Source organism: Mustela nigripes, chromosome 1 (genome assembly GCF_022355385.1).
Source record: "Mustela nigripes isolate SB6536 chromosome 1, MUSNIG.SB6536, whole genome shotgun sequence".
In the NCBI taxonomy this organism is placed as follows: domain Eukaryota; kingdom Metazoa; phylum Chordata; class Mammalia; order Carnivora; family Mustelidae; genus Mustela; species Mustela nigripes.
This window is the reverse complement of record NC_081557.1, coordinates 263,952,929-263,972,486: the sequence shown is the minus strand read 5'-3', so window position 1 is coordinate 263,972,486 and position 19,558 is coordinate 263,952,929. Positions and strand designations below refer to the sequence as shown.

Genomic DNA, 19,558 nt, shown 5'->3' with positions numbered 1-19,558 from the left:
TAAATAAAATCTTTAAAAAAATAAAGGTAATAACTTTAGTTTTTCAGTGATTTCTCCTGTCACCTGAATCATTGATTTTTTTCAAACTCATTTTTTCTGTTTGTTTTGCTATCTGTCATTCATGTTGAAGACTTTCCTTCAAAGTATAGTGGTCATTGGCTCTTCATTCATATTTGAGATTGAGTCCCTAAAAAGCTGCTTACAAGGTCTTAGTAAAATTGACAGGATTTATCAACCGGTAAATGGTTAAGTATTGCTTTTTTATTGAGGGACCAAAAAATTACCTGTAGGTCTTTTTTCTTGGTCCTGTGAGTTCTCCTAAAGAGGGATTCGCTCCTACTGACTTACAGATGTAAATCAGCTGCCAGTGTTCCGAGAGGCGGTGGGGTGGGGAGGCAGGGCGCCTGTCCATCTGCGCAGTCTCACTTAAGGCTCGTGTTTCCAGTTGCAGCCGTACTCTTGCTACGCCGAATACCCCTTTGGAGCCTAAAGGGGTATTGGAGCTCTGCTTCAAACTTGTGCAGAAATTAAGCTTCGAAATTCATCTAGGGGAGAAGAATGAGTGGTTACCTGGGAGTCTAACAGCTTCTCCAGGAGACTTTGAACCCACCTTCCCATTTTTCTGCTCTTTGTCCCACCTTGGCCTTCAGAAATACTTGAGGTCTCCAGTTCCTGAGCCTTTCTGGAATGCTCTCCTGCAGAGCACCTGGCTTCTAGGTGGCTGCTTCTGTGCAGCTCCTTTTCAGCTTTCTTTGTTCTGCTTAATGTTACAGAGATTATGCATTTGCTTTCCATTTCCTAAAATTTCATTATCCTTGCTCATCTAAAGTTATCTCTTTTTTCCTCTTTATCCTTATAATTCCTTAGTGTCCTTTCGGTGGGGCTACAGTTAGAGTATCGTGCTGAGAAGCAGAATTCTACCTTTCGCATTGTTCCCCATGGCTCCTTCACTTACCTGGTTAGATTGTGGTCTGCTGGTTCTGTAATCCTAACCATAGCTGGTATTTACTGAACCCAGGTGCTGTTCAGAGCATTACTGCCCATAAGGGAAGTGCTGTTACCATGCCTATTTCACAGATGCAGAAACCGAGGCTTGGAAAAGCAAAGTGATTTACATAGAGTTCAAAAAAAACCCAGAGTAATGCCAAGACTTAACCAAGGCAGCCTGAGTCTAGATCCTGTGTTCTTTTTTTTTTAAGGTTTTATTTATTTATTTGGCAGAGAGAGACACAGCAAGAGAGGGAACACAAGCAGAAGGAGTGGGAAGGGAGAAGCAGGCCTCCCGCTGAGCAAGGAGCCTGATGCGGGGTTTGATCCGAGGACCCTGGGATCATGCACTGAGCCGAAGGCAGCCGCTTAACGACTGAGCCACCCAGGCGCCCCTAGTCCTGTGTTCTTAACCATTATTCTGTACTGCTTCCCTACACTACACTGCTAAATGCTCTTTATATATAAAAAAAAAAAATTAAAATAGTTCATGACGTAAATAGATTATCTGCCTGAAGTTATATGGTGTTCCATACATGCATATATCCTACACACACATACACACAAAAACTCACACATGTTCTTGGTATCTTGACATAAGAATTTTAATGTTTCAGATAAAGGTTATTTTGCACATAAAAATAAAGTATTTCCAGGGCAATATAGTTTGCTTTATTTATATATCAGAATCTATGCCCATGTATTATATGCAACATGTATTAGCTATGCTTGCTGTTTGCCACCAACGTAGCTACAACGCGGGCAAGATTTTTAGCAACACTTTATGTTTGTATTGTTTCCTACTCACCCTTCTCAATATGCAATGTAAATAATATATTTATATTCCAAGTAGTATATTTCTATTCCACTTTTATGATAGTCTTCTAGCAGAAATATAAGTATAAGAGATAGACTTGGTCAGACATTCTCAAAATAGAATAGTCTAATTCAAACTGAGTGAGATCAAGCTTTTATTTTTAGCTTTTCCATTTATCTTCTATCTTTGGAGAATGGAGATAGAGCCAGTTGAGAAGCACATAGTCTCCTTGGACATTACTTATCTTACATCATAACTCATACATTTGCCTGTAATGGACTAAGGCCATTAGGGAGAACCATATTTGGAGAAGTTAGAGGTGCATTAGAGATATAATTTAGGATTCATTTTGGCAACAAGTCTAACCTAAAATGATTTCAGAGTCACAATGCAATAGGAGACTACTCCAATCACAAAATAAACCTTAAGTTTAACTGCAGAGCATAAGCTTATATCCTTTCCTTGAAACAAAAAGCTTGTGGAAGTTTTAACTTGAAAATGTGTATCTTCTAGAAATAGCCTTAATGTGTATCCTAAGAGTCAAAAGATTGGGGTGAGAGAGAACATGATTCTTTAATGAGATCTGGTAACTTCAGGATCTATGTTTAGTTATTTCTTTACTAGCCAGAAAAGAGTCATACATAAACAATGTTTTAGAATTTTTCACTTCCCAGCTGTTTTCTAATTTTAAGAAGTACTTTGCTCACATTGTAAATCAAAATATTTCCATATGAATTAGTGTATTAAAAATGAATCAATATAAATATTGCAAGGTATATAAACCTTAGAAGATTGATAATTTTGACTAAATAAAACAAATACTATGACTTATACAAGTCATAAAACACCACCTTAAACAAAATTAAAAGGAAACCACAAACTAAAAAATATTTTGAATGAAGGGCTACTATCTATCATATAGAGAGTTTTTATATATCTGGATGAAAATAGTATATCCTTTAAAAGAAAATTATACTGAAGATGCAAATTTTATAGATACAAAATTCACAAATAAATGCCAATACCCAATAAACATGGAAAAATGTACAGATAACAATAACATACATATCAAAACCAAAACAAACTACTGATTTCGCCTGTGCAGTGGTCACATGGTGATGGGAAGGGTGTGGCATAAGAGTCCCTCTTGAGTCACATCCTGCCGCTGAATGTGTGAATTAACATGACTCTCTGTTGTTTTGCTTCCAAAGCCCACATCTCTTTTTTCCTCTTAAATGAATAGACTTGATATTTCTACAGTAGTTTCAGATTTACAGAAAAACTGAACAGAAGCTGTAGAGAGCTTCCACAGACTCCCTTTGCCCCCACCCTACAGTTTCCCGTGTCCTTCCCGTCTTTCATTACTGTGCATGTATCACAAAGGATGAGCCAATATTGATACATTATTATTAACTAAAGTCCGTCGATTATATTGGAGTTTCCCCTTGTGTTGTACGTTCTGTGGGTTTTGACAAGTGTATCATCACGTGTATACACAATTGCAGTATCACTAACAGTACTTTTACCACCCTACAAGTGCCTTGTTTCTCACCTAATCATCACTCCCTTCCTTCCTCTGAACCTCTGATAACCGGTGATCTTTTAACTGTCTCCACAGTTTTGCCTTTTCCAGAATGTCATAGAATAGGAATCATTTAAGATGTGGTCCTTTCACAGTGGCTTCTTTCACTTAGTAATATGCTTGCACAGTTCCATGTCTTGTCATGAATTAATAGCTCATTTCTTTTTGTCACCGAATAATATTGCATAGCATGGATATACCACAGTTTGTCTATCCACTCACCTATTAAAGGACATCTTGAAAGCATCTAAGTTTTAGAAGTTACGAATAAAGCTCCCATATGCATCCAGATGTATGGTCTGCATCTACATTTGTTTTGTTTTGTTTTGTTTTGCATGTGGATGTCCGGTTGTTGCACCATTTGTTGAAAATACAGCCCTTTCTCCATTGAGTTGCCTTTGCTGTTTTGTTAAGGATCAGTTGCCTATATTTGTGTCTGGCTCTTTATCCTGTTCCTTTGATTTATTTAATTCATCTTTTACCAGTGCCACGCTTGTCTTATCATGGTAAATGGGCTCTTGTCAGTTGTCCAACTTTGTTCTCCATCAATATTGTATTTGCTATTCTGGGCTTTTTTTGCCTTTCCATATGAACTGTACAATCAATTTGTCAGGATCCTCAAAACTTAAAAATTACTGGGATTTTGGTTGGGATTACATTGAATTCATAAATCAGATTGGAAAGAACTGACATCTTAACAAGAGTGAGTCTTATCCATGAATATGGAATATCTTTCCACTTATTTAGCTCTTTGATTTTTATGTCTGAATTTTATAATGTTACTCATATAAATCTTGTACATATTTTGTTAGATTCATACCTAAGTATTTACACTTTTGGTACTAATATAAATGGTATACTGTTTTTATTTATTTTATTTTATTTTATTTTATTTTGGTATACTGTTTTTAATTCTTAAATTCCAGTTTTTCATTGCTGATATGTGGGAAAGCAATTGACTTTTACATAATAATCTTGTATCCTGCCACTTTGCAATGATCTCTTATTTGTTCCAGGAGTTTTGTTGTTATTGTTGATTCTCTGAGATTATCTACATAAAGGGTCCTATCATTTGTGAAGAAAGACAGTTTTAATTCTTCCTTTGCAAATCTGTATACCTTTTATTTCTTTTCTTTTTGAATAGCTATAACTTCTGGGATGATTATTTTTTAATGATTTATATATTTGACAGAGCACATGCACACAAGCAGGGGGGAGAGGGAGAGGCAGAAGCAGACTCCCCACTGGGCTAGGGGCAGGACATGAGGCTCAATCCCAGGACCCCGAAATCATGTTTCATTTTTGGTTCGTGCGTTCTTCAGGAGTGTACTGGTTTATCTGCAATCATTTAGGAATTTTCCAACTATCTTTTTCTTTTTTTTCTTGAGAGAGAGAGAGAGAGAGAGAGAGAGGGAGAGAGAACACAAGTGGGGTGAGGGTCATAGGGTGAAGCAGACTCCCTGCTGAGCTGGGAGCCCGACGTGGGACTCAGTCCCGGGACTCCAGGATCATGACCTGAGCTGAAGGCAGACATTTAACAACTGAGCCACCCAGGCGCCCCCAACTATCTTTTTGTTATTGGTTTCAGGTTCAATTCTATGTGTAATCCTAGAGTAGACATTGTATGATTTTTATTCTTTAAAAATTGTTCATGTGTACTTGTAGCCCAAAATGTGGTCTATCTTGAGGAATGTTCCATATACGTCAGAGTACGTGCTCTGCTATTTTTTGGATGAAGTAATCTATAGATGTTAATTATTCCAATCGACTGCAAGTGCTGTTCAGTTCAGCTCTGTCTTTGCTGACTTTCTGCCTGCTGAATTTGTCCATTGTTGACAGAGAGTTATGGAAGTGCGGTTGGCTGTAATAGTGGATTCATCTTTTTCTCCTTGCAGTTTCATCAGTTTTCGCCTCGCATATTTTGATGCCCTTCTGCTAAGTGCATACACATTAAGGATTGTTAGATCTTCTTGGAGAATTGATCCCTTTATCACCATGTAATGGCCCTCTTTTCCTTGCTCAGAAGCTTGCTCTGTCTGCAATTAATGTAGCTACTCCAGCTTTCTTTTTATTAGTATTAGCATGATATTTCTTTCTCCATCTCCTTACTTTTAATCTATATGTGTCTTTATTTGTAAAGTAGGTTTCTGACAACGTATAGTCAGTCCTGGTTTTTGTTGCATCCTGACAACCCCTGTCTTTTAATCAGTATATTTGGAGCATTGATATTTAAACTCCTTCCTCATATAACTAGGTTAATATTATCATGTTTGTTACTATTTTCTTGTCATTGTTTTTGTTCTTATTCCTATTTTTGTCTTTTACTCTTTTTCTGCCTTTTGTGGTTTTAATTGAGCATTTTAAAATAGAATGTTAGGGGGCGCCTGGGTAGCTCAGTTGTTAAGCCTCTGCCGTCAGCTCAGGTCATGATCCCGGGGTCCTGGGGTCAAGCCTTGCCTTGGGCTCCCCGCTCAGCAGGGAGCCTGCTTCTCCCTCTCCCACTCCCCCTGTTTGTGTCCCCTTTCTCCCTGTGTCTGTCTCTGTGAAATAAATAAATAAAACCTTTAAAAAAATGTTATTTTCTCTCCCTTCTTAGCATATAAATTATATTTCCTTTTTTCCTTTTTAGTGGTTGTCCTAGAATTTGCAGTATATATTTACAACTAATCCCCATCCACTTTGAAATGACACTACCTGTCATGGGTTGTACAGGGACCTTATAATAACAAAATAGTCCTATTTCCTCCTCCTTGTCCCTTGTATCAAGGTGGTCATTCATTTCACTTATCCCTAAGCATGTGTATATACACATATATTTTGTGTATATTATTATAATTTTATGTATTATAATATTATTATGCATTATTCCTATTATTATTTGAACAGACTGTTGTTAGAGCAATTAAAAGAAAGTTCTTTATTTTACCTTCTTTTATTCTTTCTCTAAGGATCTTCCTCTCTCTATGTAAATCTGAGTTTCCGACCTATATCATTTTCTTCCCCTCTGAAGAACTTCTTTTAACACTTCTTAGAAGGTAGATCTGCTGACAACAAATTCCCTCGATTTTTATTTGTTTGAGAATCGTATTTCTCCTTCACTTCTGAAAGATAATTTTTCAGGGTATAGTTCTAAATCGGTGGGGAGGTTTTATCTCAATATTTTAAATACTTTACTCAAGTCTCTTCTTGCCCGTGTGGTTTCTGAAGAGAAGTCTGATGTAATACTCTGTTTTCTCCCTCTGACTTCTTTAAAAACCTTTTGTCTTTGATTTTCTGCAGTTTGAATATGATAGGCCTACGGGGAGGTTGTTTTTAGTGTCTGCATTGTTTGATGTATCATGGGGTTCCGGATCTGTTCTGTCATTAATCTTGGAAAATTCTCAGCCATTATTACATCTATCTTTGTTCTATTTCTTTCTCTCTTTTCCTTGTGGTACCCCCAGCATGTGTATGTTACACCTCTTAGGTCCCACAGTTCTTCAACTTTCTGGTCCATCTTCTTAATTTTTTTTCTCTTTGCATTTCAGTTTTAGAAGTTTCCATTAAAACTTCCTCAAGCAGGAGCACCTGGGTGGCTCAGTCAGTTGAGCACCGACTCTTGGTCTCAGCTCTGGTCACAACCTCGTGATTATGGGATCGGACCCCGTGTCGGGCTCTACACTCGGTGAAGAGTCTGGTTCAGATTCTTCCTCCATCTTCCTGCCCCTCTGCCCCTCCCTGCTCACATGCTCTCTTGCACACACTCTCAATTTCTCTCACTCTCTCTCTTATTCTCTCTAAAATGAACAAATCTTAAAAAAAAAAAAAAAAAATTTTCCTCAAGCTCCCTGATTACTTTCATGGTCATGTCCAGCCTACTGATAAGCCTATCAAAGGTCTTCTTCATTTCTTTTCAATTTTTTTCTAGAATTTCCTTTTGATTCTGTCCTAGAATTTCAGTTTTTCTGCTCACATGATCTGTTTTTGTATGTCGTCCACTTTTTCCATCAGAACCTTTAGTATATTAATCATGAAACTCCTAGTCTAACAGTTCCAGAATCTCTACCACATCTGAGTCTGGCTCTGTCTCTTCAGCTGCGTTTTTTTAATCTTTTTAGTATCAGTTTAATTTTTTGTTGAAAGCTGAACATGATGTACTGGGTAAAAAGAACTGAGAAATATAGAACTTCAGGGTGAGGGTGTTGTATTTATCTGGCTAGGAGTTAGACTCTGTGCGCTGATTGCTGTGGCTTTAGGTGTCGAAGGCTAAAATGTACTCTGATGTCCTTGTTTTCTCTCCCCTTTTGTCTTTGGGTTTCCCTAGAGATTTCTAAAATAAGGATTCCAGAAAAAAGGCAAGCTACTGGGGGCGCCTCAGTGGCTCAGTGGGTTAAAGCATCTGCCTTCGGCTCAGGTCATGATCTCAGGATCCTGGGATGGAGCTCTGTATTGTGCTCTCTGCTCAATGGGGAGCCTGCTTCTCCCTTTCTCTCTGCCTCTCTGCCTACTTGTGATCTCTTTCTCAGTCAGTCAGAACTCTTGACATGTTCAGCTGCGTGTTACCTGCGGTATGTCTGCAGGGTCAGGAAAGGAAGGGGAATGTGAGGGTCATACAATAGCATCAACACTTACTTGGCATAGATCCTAGAAAAGCAAAACCAATGTTCATTCAACAACCAACATATATGGCAGGTTTAACTCTACATTGGAGTTAAACTAATGTTAACTTAAAAAGTTAAACCTCCAGCTGAAATAGCTTGATGGTGATTGATGACTTTCTAGCCATGAGTGTCCTCCAGCTAAGACCACCTGCTCTCCAGAGCAATGGCTGATTATCAGTTGGTTTCCCCTTTTGAGGTGCCTTTTGGGAACATCTATAACTTTTATTATATTATAAATATTCATCAGGGAATACTTATATATCTGAAAATCATTTAAAATTATTCTCAAATACCAACTAACCTAGTCTGAAAATACTGTCTCTTTCCTCATAAGTATAATGCAGGGGGTGGGGACGCCTGGGTGGCTCAGTTGGTTAAGCAGCTGCCTTCGGCTCAGGTCATGATCCCAGGGTCCTGGGATCGAGTCCCACATCAGGCTGGGCTCCTTGCTCGGCAGGGAGCCTGCTTCTCCCTCTGCCTCTGCCTGCCTCTTTGTCTGCCTGTGCTCGCTCGCTCTCTCTCCCTCTGTCTCTTACAAATAAATAAATAAAATCTTTAAAAAAAAAATAATAATGCAGGGGGTGGTTAATTAATTCATCTCTAAGGAGTTCCTTACTTCTAAAGTTCTGTAGCCTTATAAAATTCAGCCCTTAAAAAGTATTGGAATTATTTTGCCTAGACATAGTTGTAAATATTTAATGACACAATGCACTATCCATACTACATTGTTAACATTTCTTTAAAAATGATTTAAAAATTGCCGTGTATAGTTTGAGCCTATGTGTGTATCCTCTAATTTATTAATATGGATATATAAAGAAGTATACACACACTTATAAATTAAATGTAATACTGTGTTGATTATTAATGAGTTATTCTTGATTATCCCTGAGTAGTAAGATCACAGGTGATTTTTGTTGTTCCTTCTTTCTCTTCCATAATTTTTACTTACCAGCTGAATTAATTTTACAATAGGAAACAGCATCTGAATCTTAAAAAAAAAAAAAAAGCCTACAGTGTTTGTATTATACATTGTTTTAATACAGCACTCTATGAAACCCACCACATTGAAGGAAGATCCAACAAGGGACCTGAAACAGCTGCTCCAAGAGCTGAGAAGTGTGATCAACGAGGAGCCAGCTGTGCCGCTGGGCAAGCCCGAGGAGGACGGGAGAACACCGTCCCTGGGAGTCTCCTACGCGGCTGTGTAAGGCTGGGGGGGATGCGGGACGGGAGAGCTTCTCTCCCGGGGTTCTCTGGGGGAGGGGCAGGTTTAACTTCCAAGAGTATCTGACCTCGCCAAGGAAAACAACATGAAAGTGGAAGGAGTGAAAGAGAAGTCAAGCAACGTGACATCAAGAGCAAATGATACAGTTATTATTCTGTCCAGAAGGAAGTCATCAAAGCAAGGCGTTACCCAAAGTTACATCGAGTAGTAATTTATAGTTCCCAACAGATTTCACATGCATAATCTTATCTGATTACCATAACAACTGTTTGAAACCAGACAGGGCAGGAGCTTTTATTTCCATCTTAAAAAGGAGAAAAACAAATTTCAAAAGGTTGAGTTGCCTGCAGCTACCCATTTCCATGGTGGAGCTAAACTAAACCCGTGAGGACTACATGACTCTCCAGATATAATCTAATAGGAGAGTCCATGGTTCTCTAGAGATTCATGCCAGTGACATATACCAAATGAATAGAAGGTCACACCTGAAAAAGATTTCCGCCAGTTCTCCAGCCCGTCCCTGTATTACCTGCAGAAATCAATGAGATTCTCATGTTCTTTTCAAATACTGTTTCAAAATTTTACTGTGTATTATTATTAGATTAACTGAAAGCATTTTAACACAGTAAACACTAAATTTTGGTATAATAATATTAATTGTATACTAGCCATTAGTATTACAACAACCTTTTGTAATATTCATTTTCTGGTTGTATGATAAATATCTAAAAGTAATGCTTTCTAAAATAATACTTACATATCAGCAATCTCCAGTTTTTTAAGATGTTTAATTAGTCTATGTTAACCTGAAGTAGTTAAATATTAGCTGGATTTATTTGGTATTTATTAATACTATTATTAATAGTAATAGTAAAATAGTAAGCACAGCCAGCCCAGTTACCTAGCATAACATTGCATTCTCTGAATCACGTGTCAGAAACATTCCATTGGCCACTCCACTGAGGAATACATGTATGTACAAAGCAACATACATGCCTTGTAAGGCAGGGCAATATTTATTATTAAGTTCATTTGACAGAGGAGTTAATTTGGGCATAGATTGTATTGTCTTCTCCTATGAAGCAAAGAGGCAAAACCAAAAGTAAAAGTTGGAGCCCAGGCTCCCAGCACTAATCATTCCACAAAGATGACCGTGATTTCTTGATCAGGTGATTTCCATCACGTTAGCCACTAATTGTGGGCCTAAATTATATTGGATTGTATTGAATATGAATATGTTCATGAATATATTTGGTCCCTGCCTTTAAAGAATGCATGTTAATTTGCTATAATTCTACAAATGACCTTGTTACCAAAGCCTAAACTCAGCTTAAAGCTTTTAAGAGTCTGTGAAAGCATTTCTGACCTGATGAATTCCAGGGGCAGCCTTCTGCAAAATTTGCTTGGAGGCCTAAAATCTGCTGTTGTGCTTTCAAGAGCAATTGATTGTTCTAAAAATACATGGAATCTGGAAATTGTTTTGTATAATTAACTGAGAATTATATTTATACAGAGATGTTAGAGAAAGAGATTGCATAACTGAATCAAGCCTGAGATTAGAGATATGCCATAGGTAAGAAGAATCTGAGATTCTGATCTAATTAATTGTCCAGTAATTTTTTTATGTTTCCAGGTAACTTAGGAAGTCTGGACAGTTTATGTGGGAACCGATGGGCATTTGGGCATTGAAAGCAAGCTGTTACATTAACTGAAATTAAATCAGATTTCAGTATATATACATACAGTGTAATGTATTTTCTAGAAATCAACAGGAATTTTTTTGACTTATCTTAAATTTTGCTGCTGTTTACCCATAGGAAGATATTTACATGGTATACCATACCATACATGGAAGATTTTTTTCCTACATCTTACACTCATTTACAATGGTTTACCTAACTTTTGAGAGGAAGGTAGTCTGGAAGGAAAGTCTAACAACCTCCAGTACAGGATTTTAAGAACCCCCACAGAGATCAATCCTATTTTCCTCAGTAATTAAAGAGCTAAATTTTAAAATGAGATCCTAAAAAGAGCATAAAGAAATGAAATCCATAACCCCTCAACAGAGACGTCTTTTTTTTAGCCAAGGAGGAAAAAAAATCTAATACTGATCTGTTATCCATGTAAGACAAGAAGAACGTGGCTCACAGGTCCTCATCACCTCCTCGCCCGCTGCTGCATCAGGCCCCGTCTCTCTGTCTGCCCCTGCAGCCCCTCCCCAACTTGTCACCAGCCTGCTTGACTCCCACAGTGCGCTCTAACCAAAAAAGACTGCTCCTGGCTCCCAAAAGGAGTCCATTCCTTTCGTCTTCAAGGTCTTCTTTACATGTTTTACCGCCTGGAAGAGCCAGCGCCCCAGTCTCACTCTTGAATCTGCATTGGTGTAAAAGCAGGGTTCAGAGGAACAACACAGTTTCATCACTAAGTAAAAATAACACCGTGTACCCTTCGTTTCTCTCACCCTTCTGCCGACAGAAGCAACAACTCATTAAGGGACTCCACTGAAGGCAGCAAATCCAGTGATACCCTCAGCAGGTGAGAAATGATCTTATCAGTCCCTGGCTATATGAGAGTCCCCGTGTCTACTACTTACTTATTAATTCGATAGCTGGTTGGACCCCCGCGATGTGCCACCCTCCAGGCTAGGTCCGTAGAACGTAACAGTGGGCAGGACAGACATGGGCTTACAGTTTTAACATCTGTTTATTGATTGCCTGGGAAAAAACCTTACTTTTATCTTTTCTATTTCACCACCTGAAAAAAAAAAAGATCAGAGTCTTTCTCCTGTCGTGAGACTATGAAAATGAATTCTGTTTAAATCCAGCTGGGTGGAGCCTAATTCATTGCTGTATCTCCAGCATCAGCCGTATTGTCTGACACAGAGCACAGAGTAGTTGTTTGATAAATACTTGTTTAGTGAATGAATGAAGACAGTATTTTATATGTATATATGTGTATATATATATACATATATATATATATATATATATATATAACAAAGACAGTATTACCAATATTTTCTTACTGTCTCTACTGCTTTGTCAATATATACAACGAACTTGAATCTTTCTAAACTAGATCCTTCTCTTTAATGAGTTTTGATTTTCTTCTCACCAAGGTATAGAACCTATTAGTAATATCTACAGCTATCTATGGCACATTTTTATTTTTTACATTTTCTGGATCTTTTGGGGCTTATTTCATTTTGTCTCTCTGACTTGGTTTTTGGCTTAGGCATTATTATATCCATATATAGACTAGAAATGAAGACTCAGATTGCTTACCCAACTTGCCAGAGTCATGTAGCTTTGTGAACAGGGGAGTCAGATTAGAACTCTGGTCTTGCTGGTTCCTGAGCTCAGGTGCGTGACCACGTCTGTGTACCTGGACTAAGCTCCTTGGGGAAGAGCACAATTCTAGGCATGGGGCACCGAGGGGCCGCTCCCCTAAGATATGTAAGCTCTGCTGTAGTTTTTCTACGACCAAAAAACCTATTTCCTTCAGCAATGATTGTAAAGAGAGAGATTAGGGAGAAAAAGCTGGACTTGGCCCCTTCCTGCGTTCAAATGGGAAGAAGAGGTTTTCTTCCTTCCTTTCTTCCTTTCTTTTTTAAGATTTTATTTATTTGAGAGACAGAGCACACAAACAAGCAGAGGCTGGCAGGGGGAGGGAGAGAGAACTGAAGGCAGACGCCCCCCTGCTGGGGGTGTTGATCTCCAGACCCCCAGATCATGACCTGAGCCCCAACTAGGAGCCGAACGCTTAACCAACTGAGCTGCCAGGCACCCCAGGAAGAAGAGGTTTTCAGATATTTCACAGAAGCTCCGAAAAGTATGAAACATACTCGAAAATTAAAGATGCATTTAACTACTCTCTACTGTGGTAAATTGGCTATTGAAAAACTTCACACATAAGAGGAGAAAAAAATACAACAGTTGCTGTTTCACTACAACATTTCACTGTCATTGCGGCATCTTTGCTTTACTCAACAAAATAAGTCGGTTCTCCAGAAAATGTCTCAGAGATGAGGCTCTCAGAGTAACTCAAGCACAAATCCCCATACAGAGGAGCTCGTGTCTTTAATGTTTTATTCCGTTCTGGGGATAAGGACTGTGTTGATTTAACTTGAAGGGTGGCCACGGAACAAAGGCCATCATTCTGCAAACCCCCCCCCCCCCCCCGTGTCATCTGCTGTTTCTGCGAAGGGCCCCCTGCTTTCCAGAGCGCCTCTGCTTAAATCCTACCATTATCTCCGGTTCTTCTTTCTCTTCTGTCTCGTTTCTCTCGTCACCAGATCTTATCACTTTCAACTCCGAAGCAGTTCTCAACTCCATTTTCTTCTTTGTACATCCTCTCGGACGGCCTGCTTCCCTTCCCTGAGACGGCTCTAACAAAATCAGCGACTCTAACCAAAAACAACACAGATGTATCTCTCTCCCATTTCCATCAGCGCCACCGGGCGAAGTCCCCATGTCGGCAGGGCCTGACCCCTCCCGAAGCTTGTGGGGTTAATCCGTCTCCTCACCTTTCTTCGGCTCCCGGAGCTTCATTCCTTGCGCCCCGGCTCGTGGCGTCTCCCTTCATCTCCGCGCACAGCACAGCGCAGCATCTCCGCATCCCTCCGTCGGCCGCGCCTGCCCCATTGTCTTCTCTCTTCCGAATGAAACCTCCCCCGGCCTCCTGCCTTAGGATATGGTGGGGATAACCTCCCCGACAACCCAGGGTAAGCTTCCCACCCAAAGACCCTTGATTTCCTGGCATCTGCCCAGTCTCTGGGACACTCGCAGGTTCTTGGTACTCAGAAGCGGACAGACGTGGCCACCACGACTGAGCCTGCCACTCTGCGTTCGGTCTTGTTCCCTTATTAGGCCATTGTGGTGGCCTTGACAGTGTTCAGTGTGGATGTTTTTAAACATCTCTTCAACGTCTCTTGCGCGTTCGTCCCTGCTGTGTATCAGCTTCAAATGGATCTGCTTAAAGCACACCTCAGACTATGTCCGTTTCCCAGCCCCCAAACCTTCAAAGCCCCCCCCCACTGCCCTACTGCAGCGGCAACCGCCCTGAGAGTGACGCCTCCCCACAGTATAGCCGTGGCCTTCCTTTCCAGGAACAAACTTACTGGTCTCGGGCCCCCTTTGTGGTCACCAATATTGAAGATTCCTGAGAACTTTTGTTTGTACAGGTCGTTTCTATTGCTATTCCGAGTATTGGAAAATAAGTTTTCCTATTAAGCATTAAAACAGTTTGATATACATTTAGAAATAACTAAGTATATTACATGTTAACATAATGGCATTTTAGGTTAAAAACTAATTTTTTCAAACAAAAAATTGTTGAGAAGGCATTGTTTTACAGTTTAATGTTTGGCTTAATAGAAGGCAGCTGGAGGGGCACCTGGGTGGCTCGGTGGATTAAGGCTCTGCCTTCGGCTCAGGTCATGATCCCAGGGTCCTGGGACTGAGCCCCGCATCGGGCTCTCTGCTCAGCAAGGATCCTGCTTCCCCCTCTCTCTCTGCCTGCCTCTCTGCCTACTTGGGATCTCTATCTGTCAAATAAATAAAATAAAATATTAAGAAAAAAAAAGACAGCTGGACGCTCATATCTGCACCTGCATTTAATCTATTGTGAAATCAGATATCATGGAGCCTCTGGGAAACTCCACTGTATACTTATAAGAGACTGAAAATTAAAAATCAGGCCATATCTTGGTGGTATTACAGTGAAAACGGTGTTGACATCACAAACGTCCTTCAAGGGAACTACTGCCATCGTATTCTTACACCGTTACCCAAACCACAGAGAAGAGGGTGGTTTATTCCAACTTGTGGATTTAAGTAAGTCTGATAGTTCTGTGAAGTGATACTACTATTGCCAAGAGAGTTTCCTTTTTTTGTCTTTTTTTTTTTTTTAATTTTTAAAATAAGTTACTAAGATCGTGTCTCTTAGAATTGCTGAGAGAAATACTGGGTTTGATAGCTAATACTACAAAAAGTGAATCTTATAACCAACATTATTACATTTCTCTTCTGCAAAATGTTCATGGGTACCGAATGCATGAAGATGATGCAGCTTGGGATCTCCCTCTTCGGGCGTTGTAGGATTTCTGGAAGTTAGGATCAAAACTGGCATCTTTAGTTTATATTTGTAAGCTCTCACTCTCGTGCGTTAGCGTCCTCCTGTCCGTGAATCTCAGCCCTGTGTTGGTGGAGTGGAGTGTTTGCATGACGGTCCTTGTGCTTGCAGAGAGCCTGTCACATTGCACACGGGAGACTTGGAGGACCCATCCAGCTGCTTCACGTTCCCGTCCACAGGTGAGTAGGCAGGGAACGCGCGGAAGCTGGGCCGGCCCCCCTCCCCCGCCCCAGTCGGCTTCATCCTCGACGGAATCGTCCCTTCAACAGACCAGGCGGCTTCTCTCCTCAGGCCTTTACACCACTGTTCCTCGTGTGTTGCCGATTCCTCAGCTGCACTAAAGCCGCCGCCCAGATGTCACTACCCCGTGAGACTACCCTTAACCACCCTCTGTAAAAACTGCAGCTCTGCCAGACTCCCACTCACCCTTTTTCTTTTTTTAATCACACTTAGTATTTTTTAATGTGTAACTTACTGATTTATGTTGTTCACAAAGATGACTGAGTCGGCACACGCCAGACAAAGCTGCCCGAGGGCAAATGCCTGCAATTGTTTGGTTTCCTGATGCATCCCGGGAATATAGCAGGTGCTCAGTAAATACTTACTGAGCGGATGAAAAGAAAGAATGGAGACAGATGGTTCTTTTCATAATTTCCAAAGAGTATGATCCTGTCTGTAAAATAGGGAGGCCAAGGAAGAAGTTGAAAGGAAACAGAATTTGTCGAAAAGCAAAATGGCGTAACAGAGGAGAAATGGAAGAGAAAAATAAAACCATGCCAGGGGAGAACCCTAGGAAAAGGAAGTAGGATAGGCATGACTGCGATCACGCAGACTCGATGGGCCTCTAGAGACAATTACAAAAAAAGATGAAAATAATTACAGACAGCATATTAGATTTGGAAGGTATAATTAGTCTTCCTATAGAAGAGAATAAAACGAATGAGAAAGAATGAAACTGAAAATGATAGTAATTCACCAAAAGTTTAGCTATATATCTGGCCAGTAGTACTGTAAATACAGAAAATTGAGGTATGAAGTGAAAGAGATCGGAGAAAGATAAGTTTCTGCACTTTCTTGTTATTATTTTTTTATAGAAGATTGTAAATCTATATCTAAAATCAAAACATAGTTTGTTTTTTTTAAAGATTTTGTTTATTTCTTTGACAGGCAGAAAGGCAGGCAGAAAGAGAGAGAGGAGGAAGCAGGCTCCCTGCCGAGCAGAGAGCCCGATGCGGGGGCTCGATCCCACGACCCTGAGATCATGACCTGAGCTGAAGGCAGAGTCTTAACCCACTGAGCCACCCAGGCGCCCCAAAACATAATTTTAAATAAATGAAAATTATTAATTTTTAAATGAACCATAATTTATGAGAACTCTCTTACAAACTACTATTTTGAAGAATAATAGTCTTTATTTGAAGTTAATGCTTCACTTGCATGTTTCCACTGTTGTTTTAATAATTACCCAGGAGAACGCAGCATATCCTTGCCTTGTTAGATGAAGATCAATGAGTGCTTTTACTTTTTTGATTGTGCTGTGAGTACTTCAGAGCATGTTGATTCCATTTTCTGTCTTTTCAAATTGTATACAATTGTTGTCACATATATATTTTAATTATACAGGTGACTACCACAGTGGATAATTTGCACCATTTTTACAGTTAATATCCATTTAGACAAACCCACATACTCACACTTTACTTTCTATCTGGTATCATTTTATTCTTGTGCCTTAAATTTTTCCTTTAATGGAAGTCTGCTGGTGATACCTTCTCTCAGTTTCCATTTTTCGGAACTTGTCTTTATTTCATTTTCACCTTTGAAGAGTATTTTTGTTGAGTATAGAATGTCAGGTGGACATTTTTCCTTCACTTTGAAAATATTCTATTGTTTTCTGGCTTCCGCTGTTTCTACTAAGGAGGCTGTTCTAAGTTTAGTTGTTGCTCATTTAAATGTAATCTGTCCTTTTTGCCCTTTTGGCAGCTTTAGGATTGCTTTGTCTTTGGTTTGTTTTTTGAGGATTTTTTTTTTTAAGCAGTTTTTATTGATAAGTCCAGGTGTGGTTTTCTTTAGGTAAGAAGAGCCTGTTTGGGGTTTGGAATAATGCTGTTGAAATCTGTGGTTGTCTTGGGCCTCCATTATCCAGACCTCATGGGTCTACATCTATTACTTGTATCTATGATCTGTATTTTTTTTCTCTTGGTTTTCTGCCATGTCATTTTGTCCCCTTCTATGCCTGGCTATTTTTATTGTATGATAGACATATTTGAAAAATTATACAGATAGTCTGAGGCCTAGAATGAGGTTACCTTCTTCCAGATAGCATCCGTGCTAGACAACCAAGAACTCCATACTCCCAGATCCATTTAATCCAGTCAGGAATTAAGGTCATTTAAAGCTGGGCCTCGGGATCCCCAAGGGCAAGTCTTACTCCTTTGCTGTTCGAACCCGAAGCCTTGGGTATTTATTAGGACCTCTCCTCACCACAATCACTTGGGAACATTTTCTCATGAAAGTTTGACTTTTTAAGAGGTGCTAATATACTATTTTTAATTAATTCTCTCCTTTTGCTTTTGTTCTTGCCAAATTTTAGCAAGTCCGTCTGTGAAAAATTCAGCTTCTCGATCATTCCATTCGTCTCCTAAGAAGTCCCCGGTTCACTCACTGCTGACTAGTTCGGTTGAAGACTCAGTGGGTTCCACACCCCAGTACAGATCCACGAAACCTGTGCATTCGTCTGACTCTGTTAAAGGTAAGAGCGATCTGGTGCCACTGAGGAGACTGACTTCCTACCCTGGTGAGTTCAAAGTTATTTTCCACAATCAGAATTAGTAGGATTTCGCATGGTGTCCTTACGATGCCGTGTACCTGAAGTGGGTCTCATTTAAATGAAATAGCTCTTGTGCGTGTGCACACACACGTGCACGACGCTCACGCCCTCTCCTTAATAAATAATATTCTACGTGGATATTTTCTCTTTCTTTCTCTGACATGAGTAATGAAATTTCCCTTCCTATTTTACTATAAGATTTGGAGTCTTTTTTTTTTTTATGCTCTGACTTTTCTTACATTCTCTAAAACCATGGCTCTCTCCCGTCTCCGCCTTTGTAAGCGCAAGTATCTCTCATACAGACTTGTCAAAAATGTCCTCATTTTCAAAATTTCAAGTTCATTTGTTGTTTGCTAAGACAGATGAGAAAAATGGTTTGATTTAGGTTACAGTGCGTGACTAATAAGTGGATGCTAGGTATTGCAGGACATGTTGGACTGAACTTGGGATGTTTTTCTCGTGCACGACGGCCACGCAGACACCGCGGTGCTCTCCGGCTTCGCTCCGCTTGGCACGGGACCAACTGGGCAAGTTGTTGCATCACTGATCAGTCAGTTCTTAGTCTTGAGAAATCTTCTGCCTCACACTTTCTAGATTCCCCCCAAAATAGGAACACCAAAACCTAATCACAGATTTTAATACATTTTCTTTTTCACTTTTTTCTGCATTTTGTTCCTCCTTCCTCTCTTATATTTATCCTTTAGTATTTTTAAAAAGCAGCAAATTCTTTCACTACTAGAGCTGTGACTTGGCAGGAGTATAACAACGCATCTGGTCACCTCATCATTAATTCATGATTACATACTAGCATGGCATTTTTTTCTATTTTCAGATACTCGTCAAACATCATGTATTATTCATGTGAAAACTCTCCGAGTAACTGTTTTTCATCCTTTTGAACTAAACTAATTCTTAGGTGATTGCCTTCAATACCACCATCTATATGGAAAAGGTATTTTGTTGGTAGGAAAATGAGCCACCAGAAAAATATTCTCAAGATTATGCAGCAATCAGGGACTAAGATCAAATTAAAACTTCAAGATTGCCAATCAGTCTTTTTTGAGACTGGCAAAACTTAGTACACTTCTTAGGGTTTAGCCGACATGCTTCTAGCCCGCTTCACCTGCCGCCACCACATTGATTCCAGGGTCACTGTGGCCACGTCAGCGTCTGCACCGTCTCTCCCGCTTATAACACTGTCCTCATTCCGGGCACAGCCGCTAACATGGGCACTTGGTCTCACGCACATTCAAAATCATTGCCGTGGTCAGTATTAAATCTTTCTCTTCCAAATCCTACATAAACGGAACTACTCAGGATTGGAATGAAAATCTGTAATTCA

At 39.8% G+C, this 19,558-nt stretch overlaps 1 protein-coding gene across 1 annotated transcript in view; it reads left to right on the top strand.

Annotated features, from left to right (window-relative positions):
• The window catches only part of CCDC158 (coiled-coil domain containing 158), a 78,092-nt gene that overhangs the window by 55,530 nt on the left and 3,004 nt on the right, over nt 1-19,558 (top strand). Inside the window, exons 17-21 of the mRNA XM_059397180.1 lie at nt 9,073-9,233; nt 10,768-10,827; nt 11,730-11,789; nt 15,498-15,565; nt 17,980-18,138. Coding sequence (XP_059253163.1) covers nt 9,073-9,233; nt 10,768-10,827; nt 11,730-11,789; nt 15,498-15,565; nt 17,980-18,138 — 508 coding nt within the window. The remainder of the gene's footprint in view (nt 1-9,072; nt 9,234-10,767; nt 10,828-11,729; nt 11,790-15,497; nt 15,566-17,979; nt 18,139-19,558) is intronic.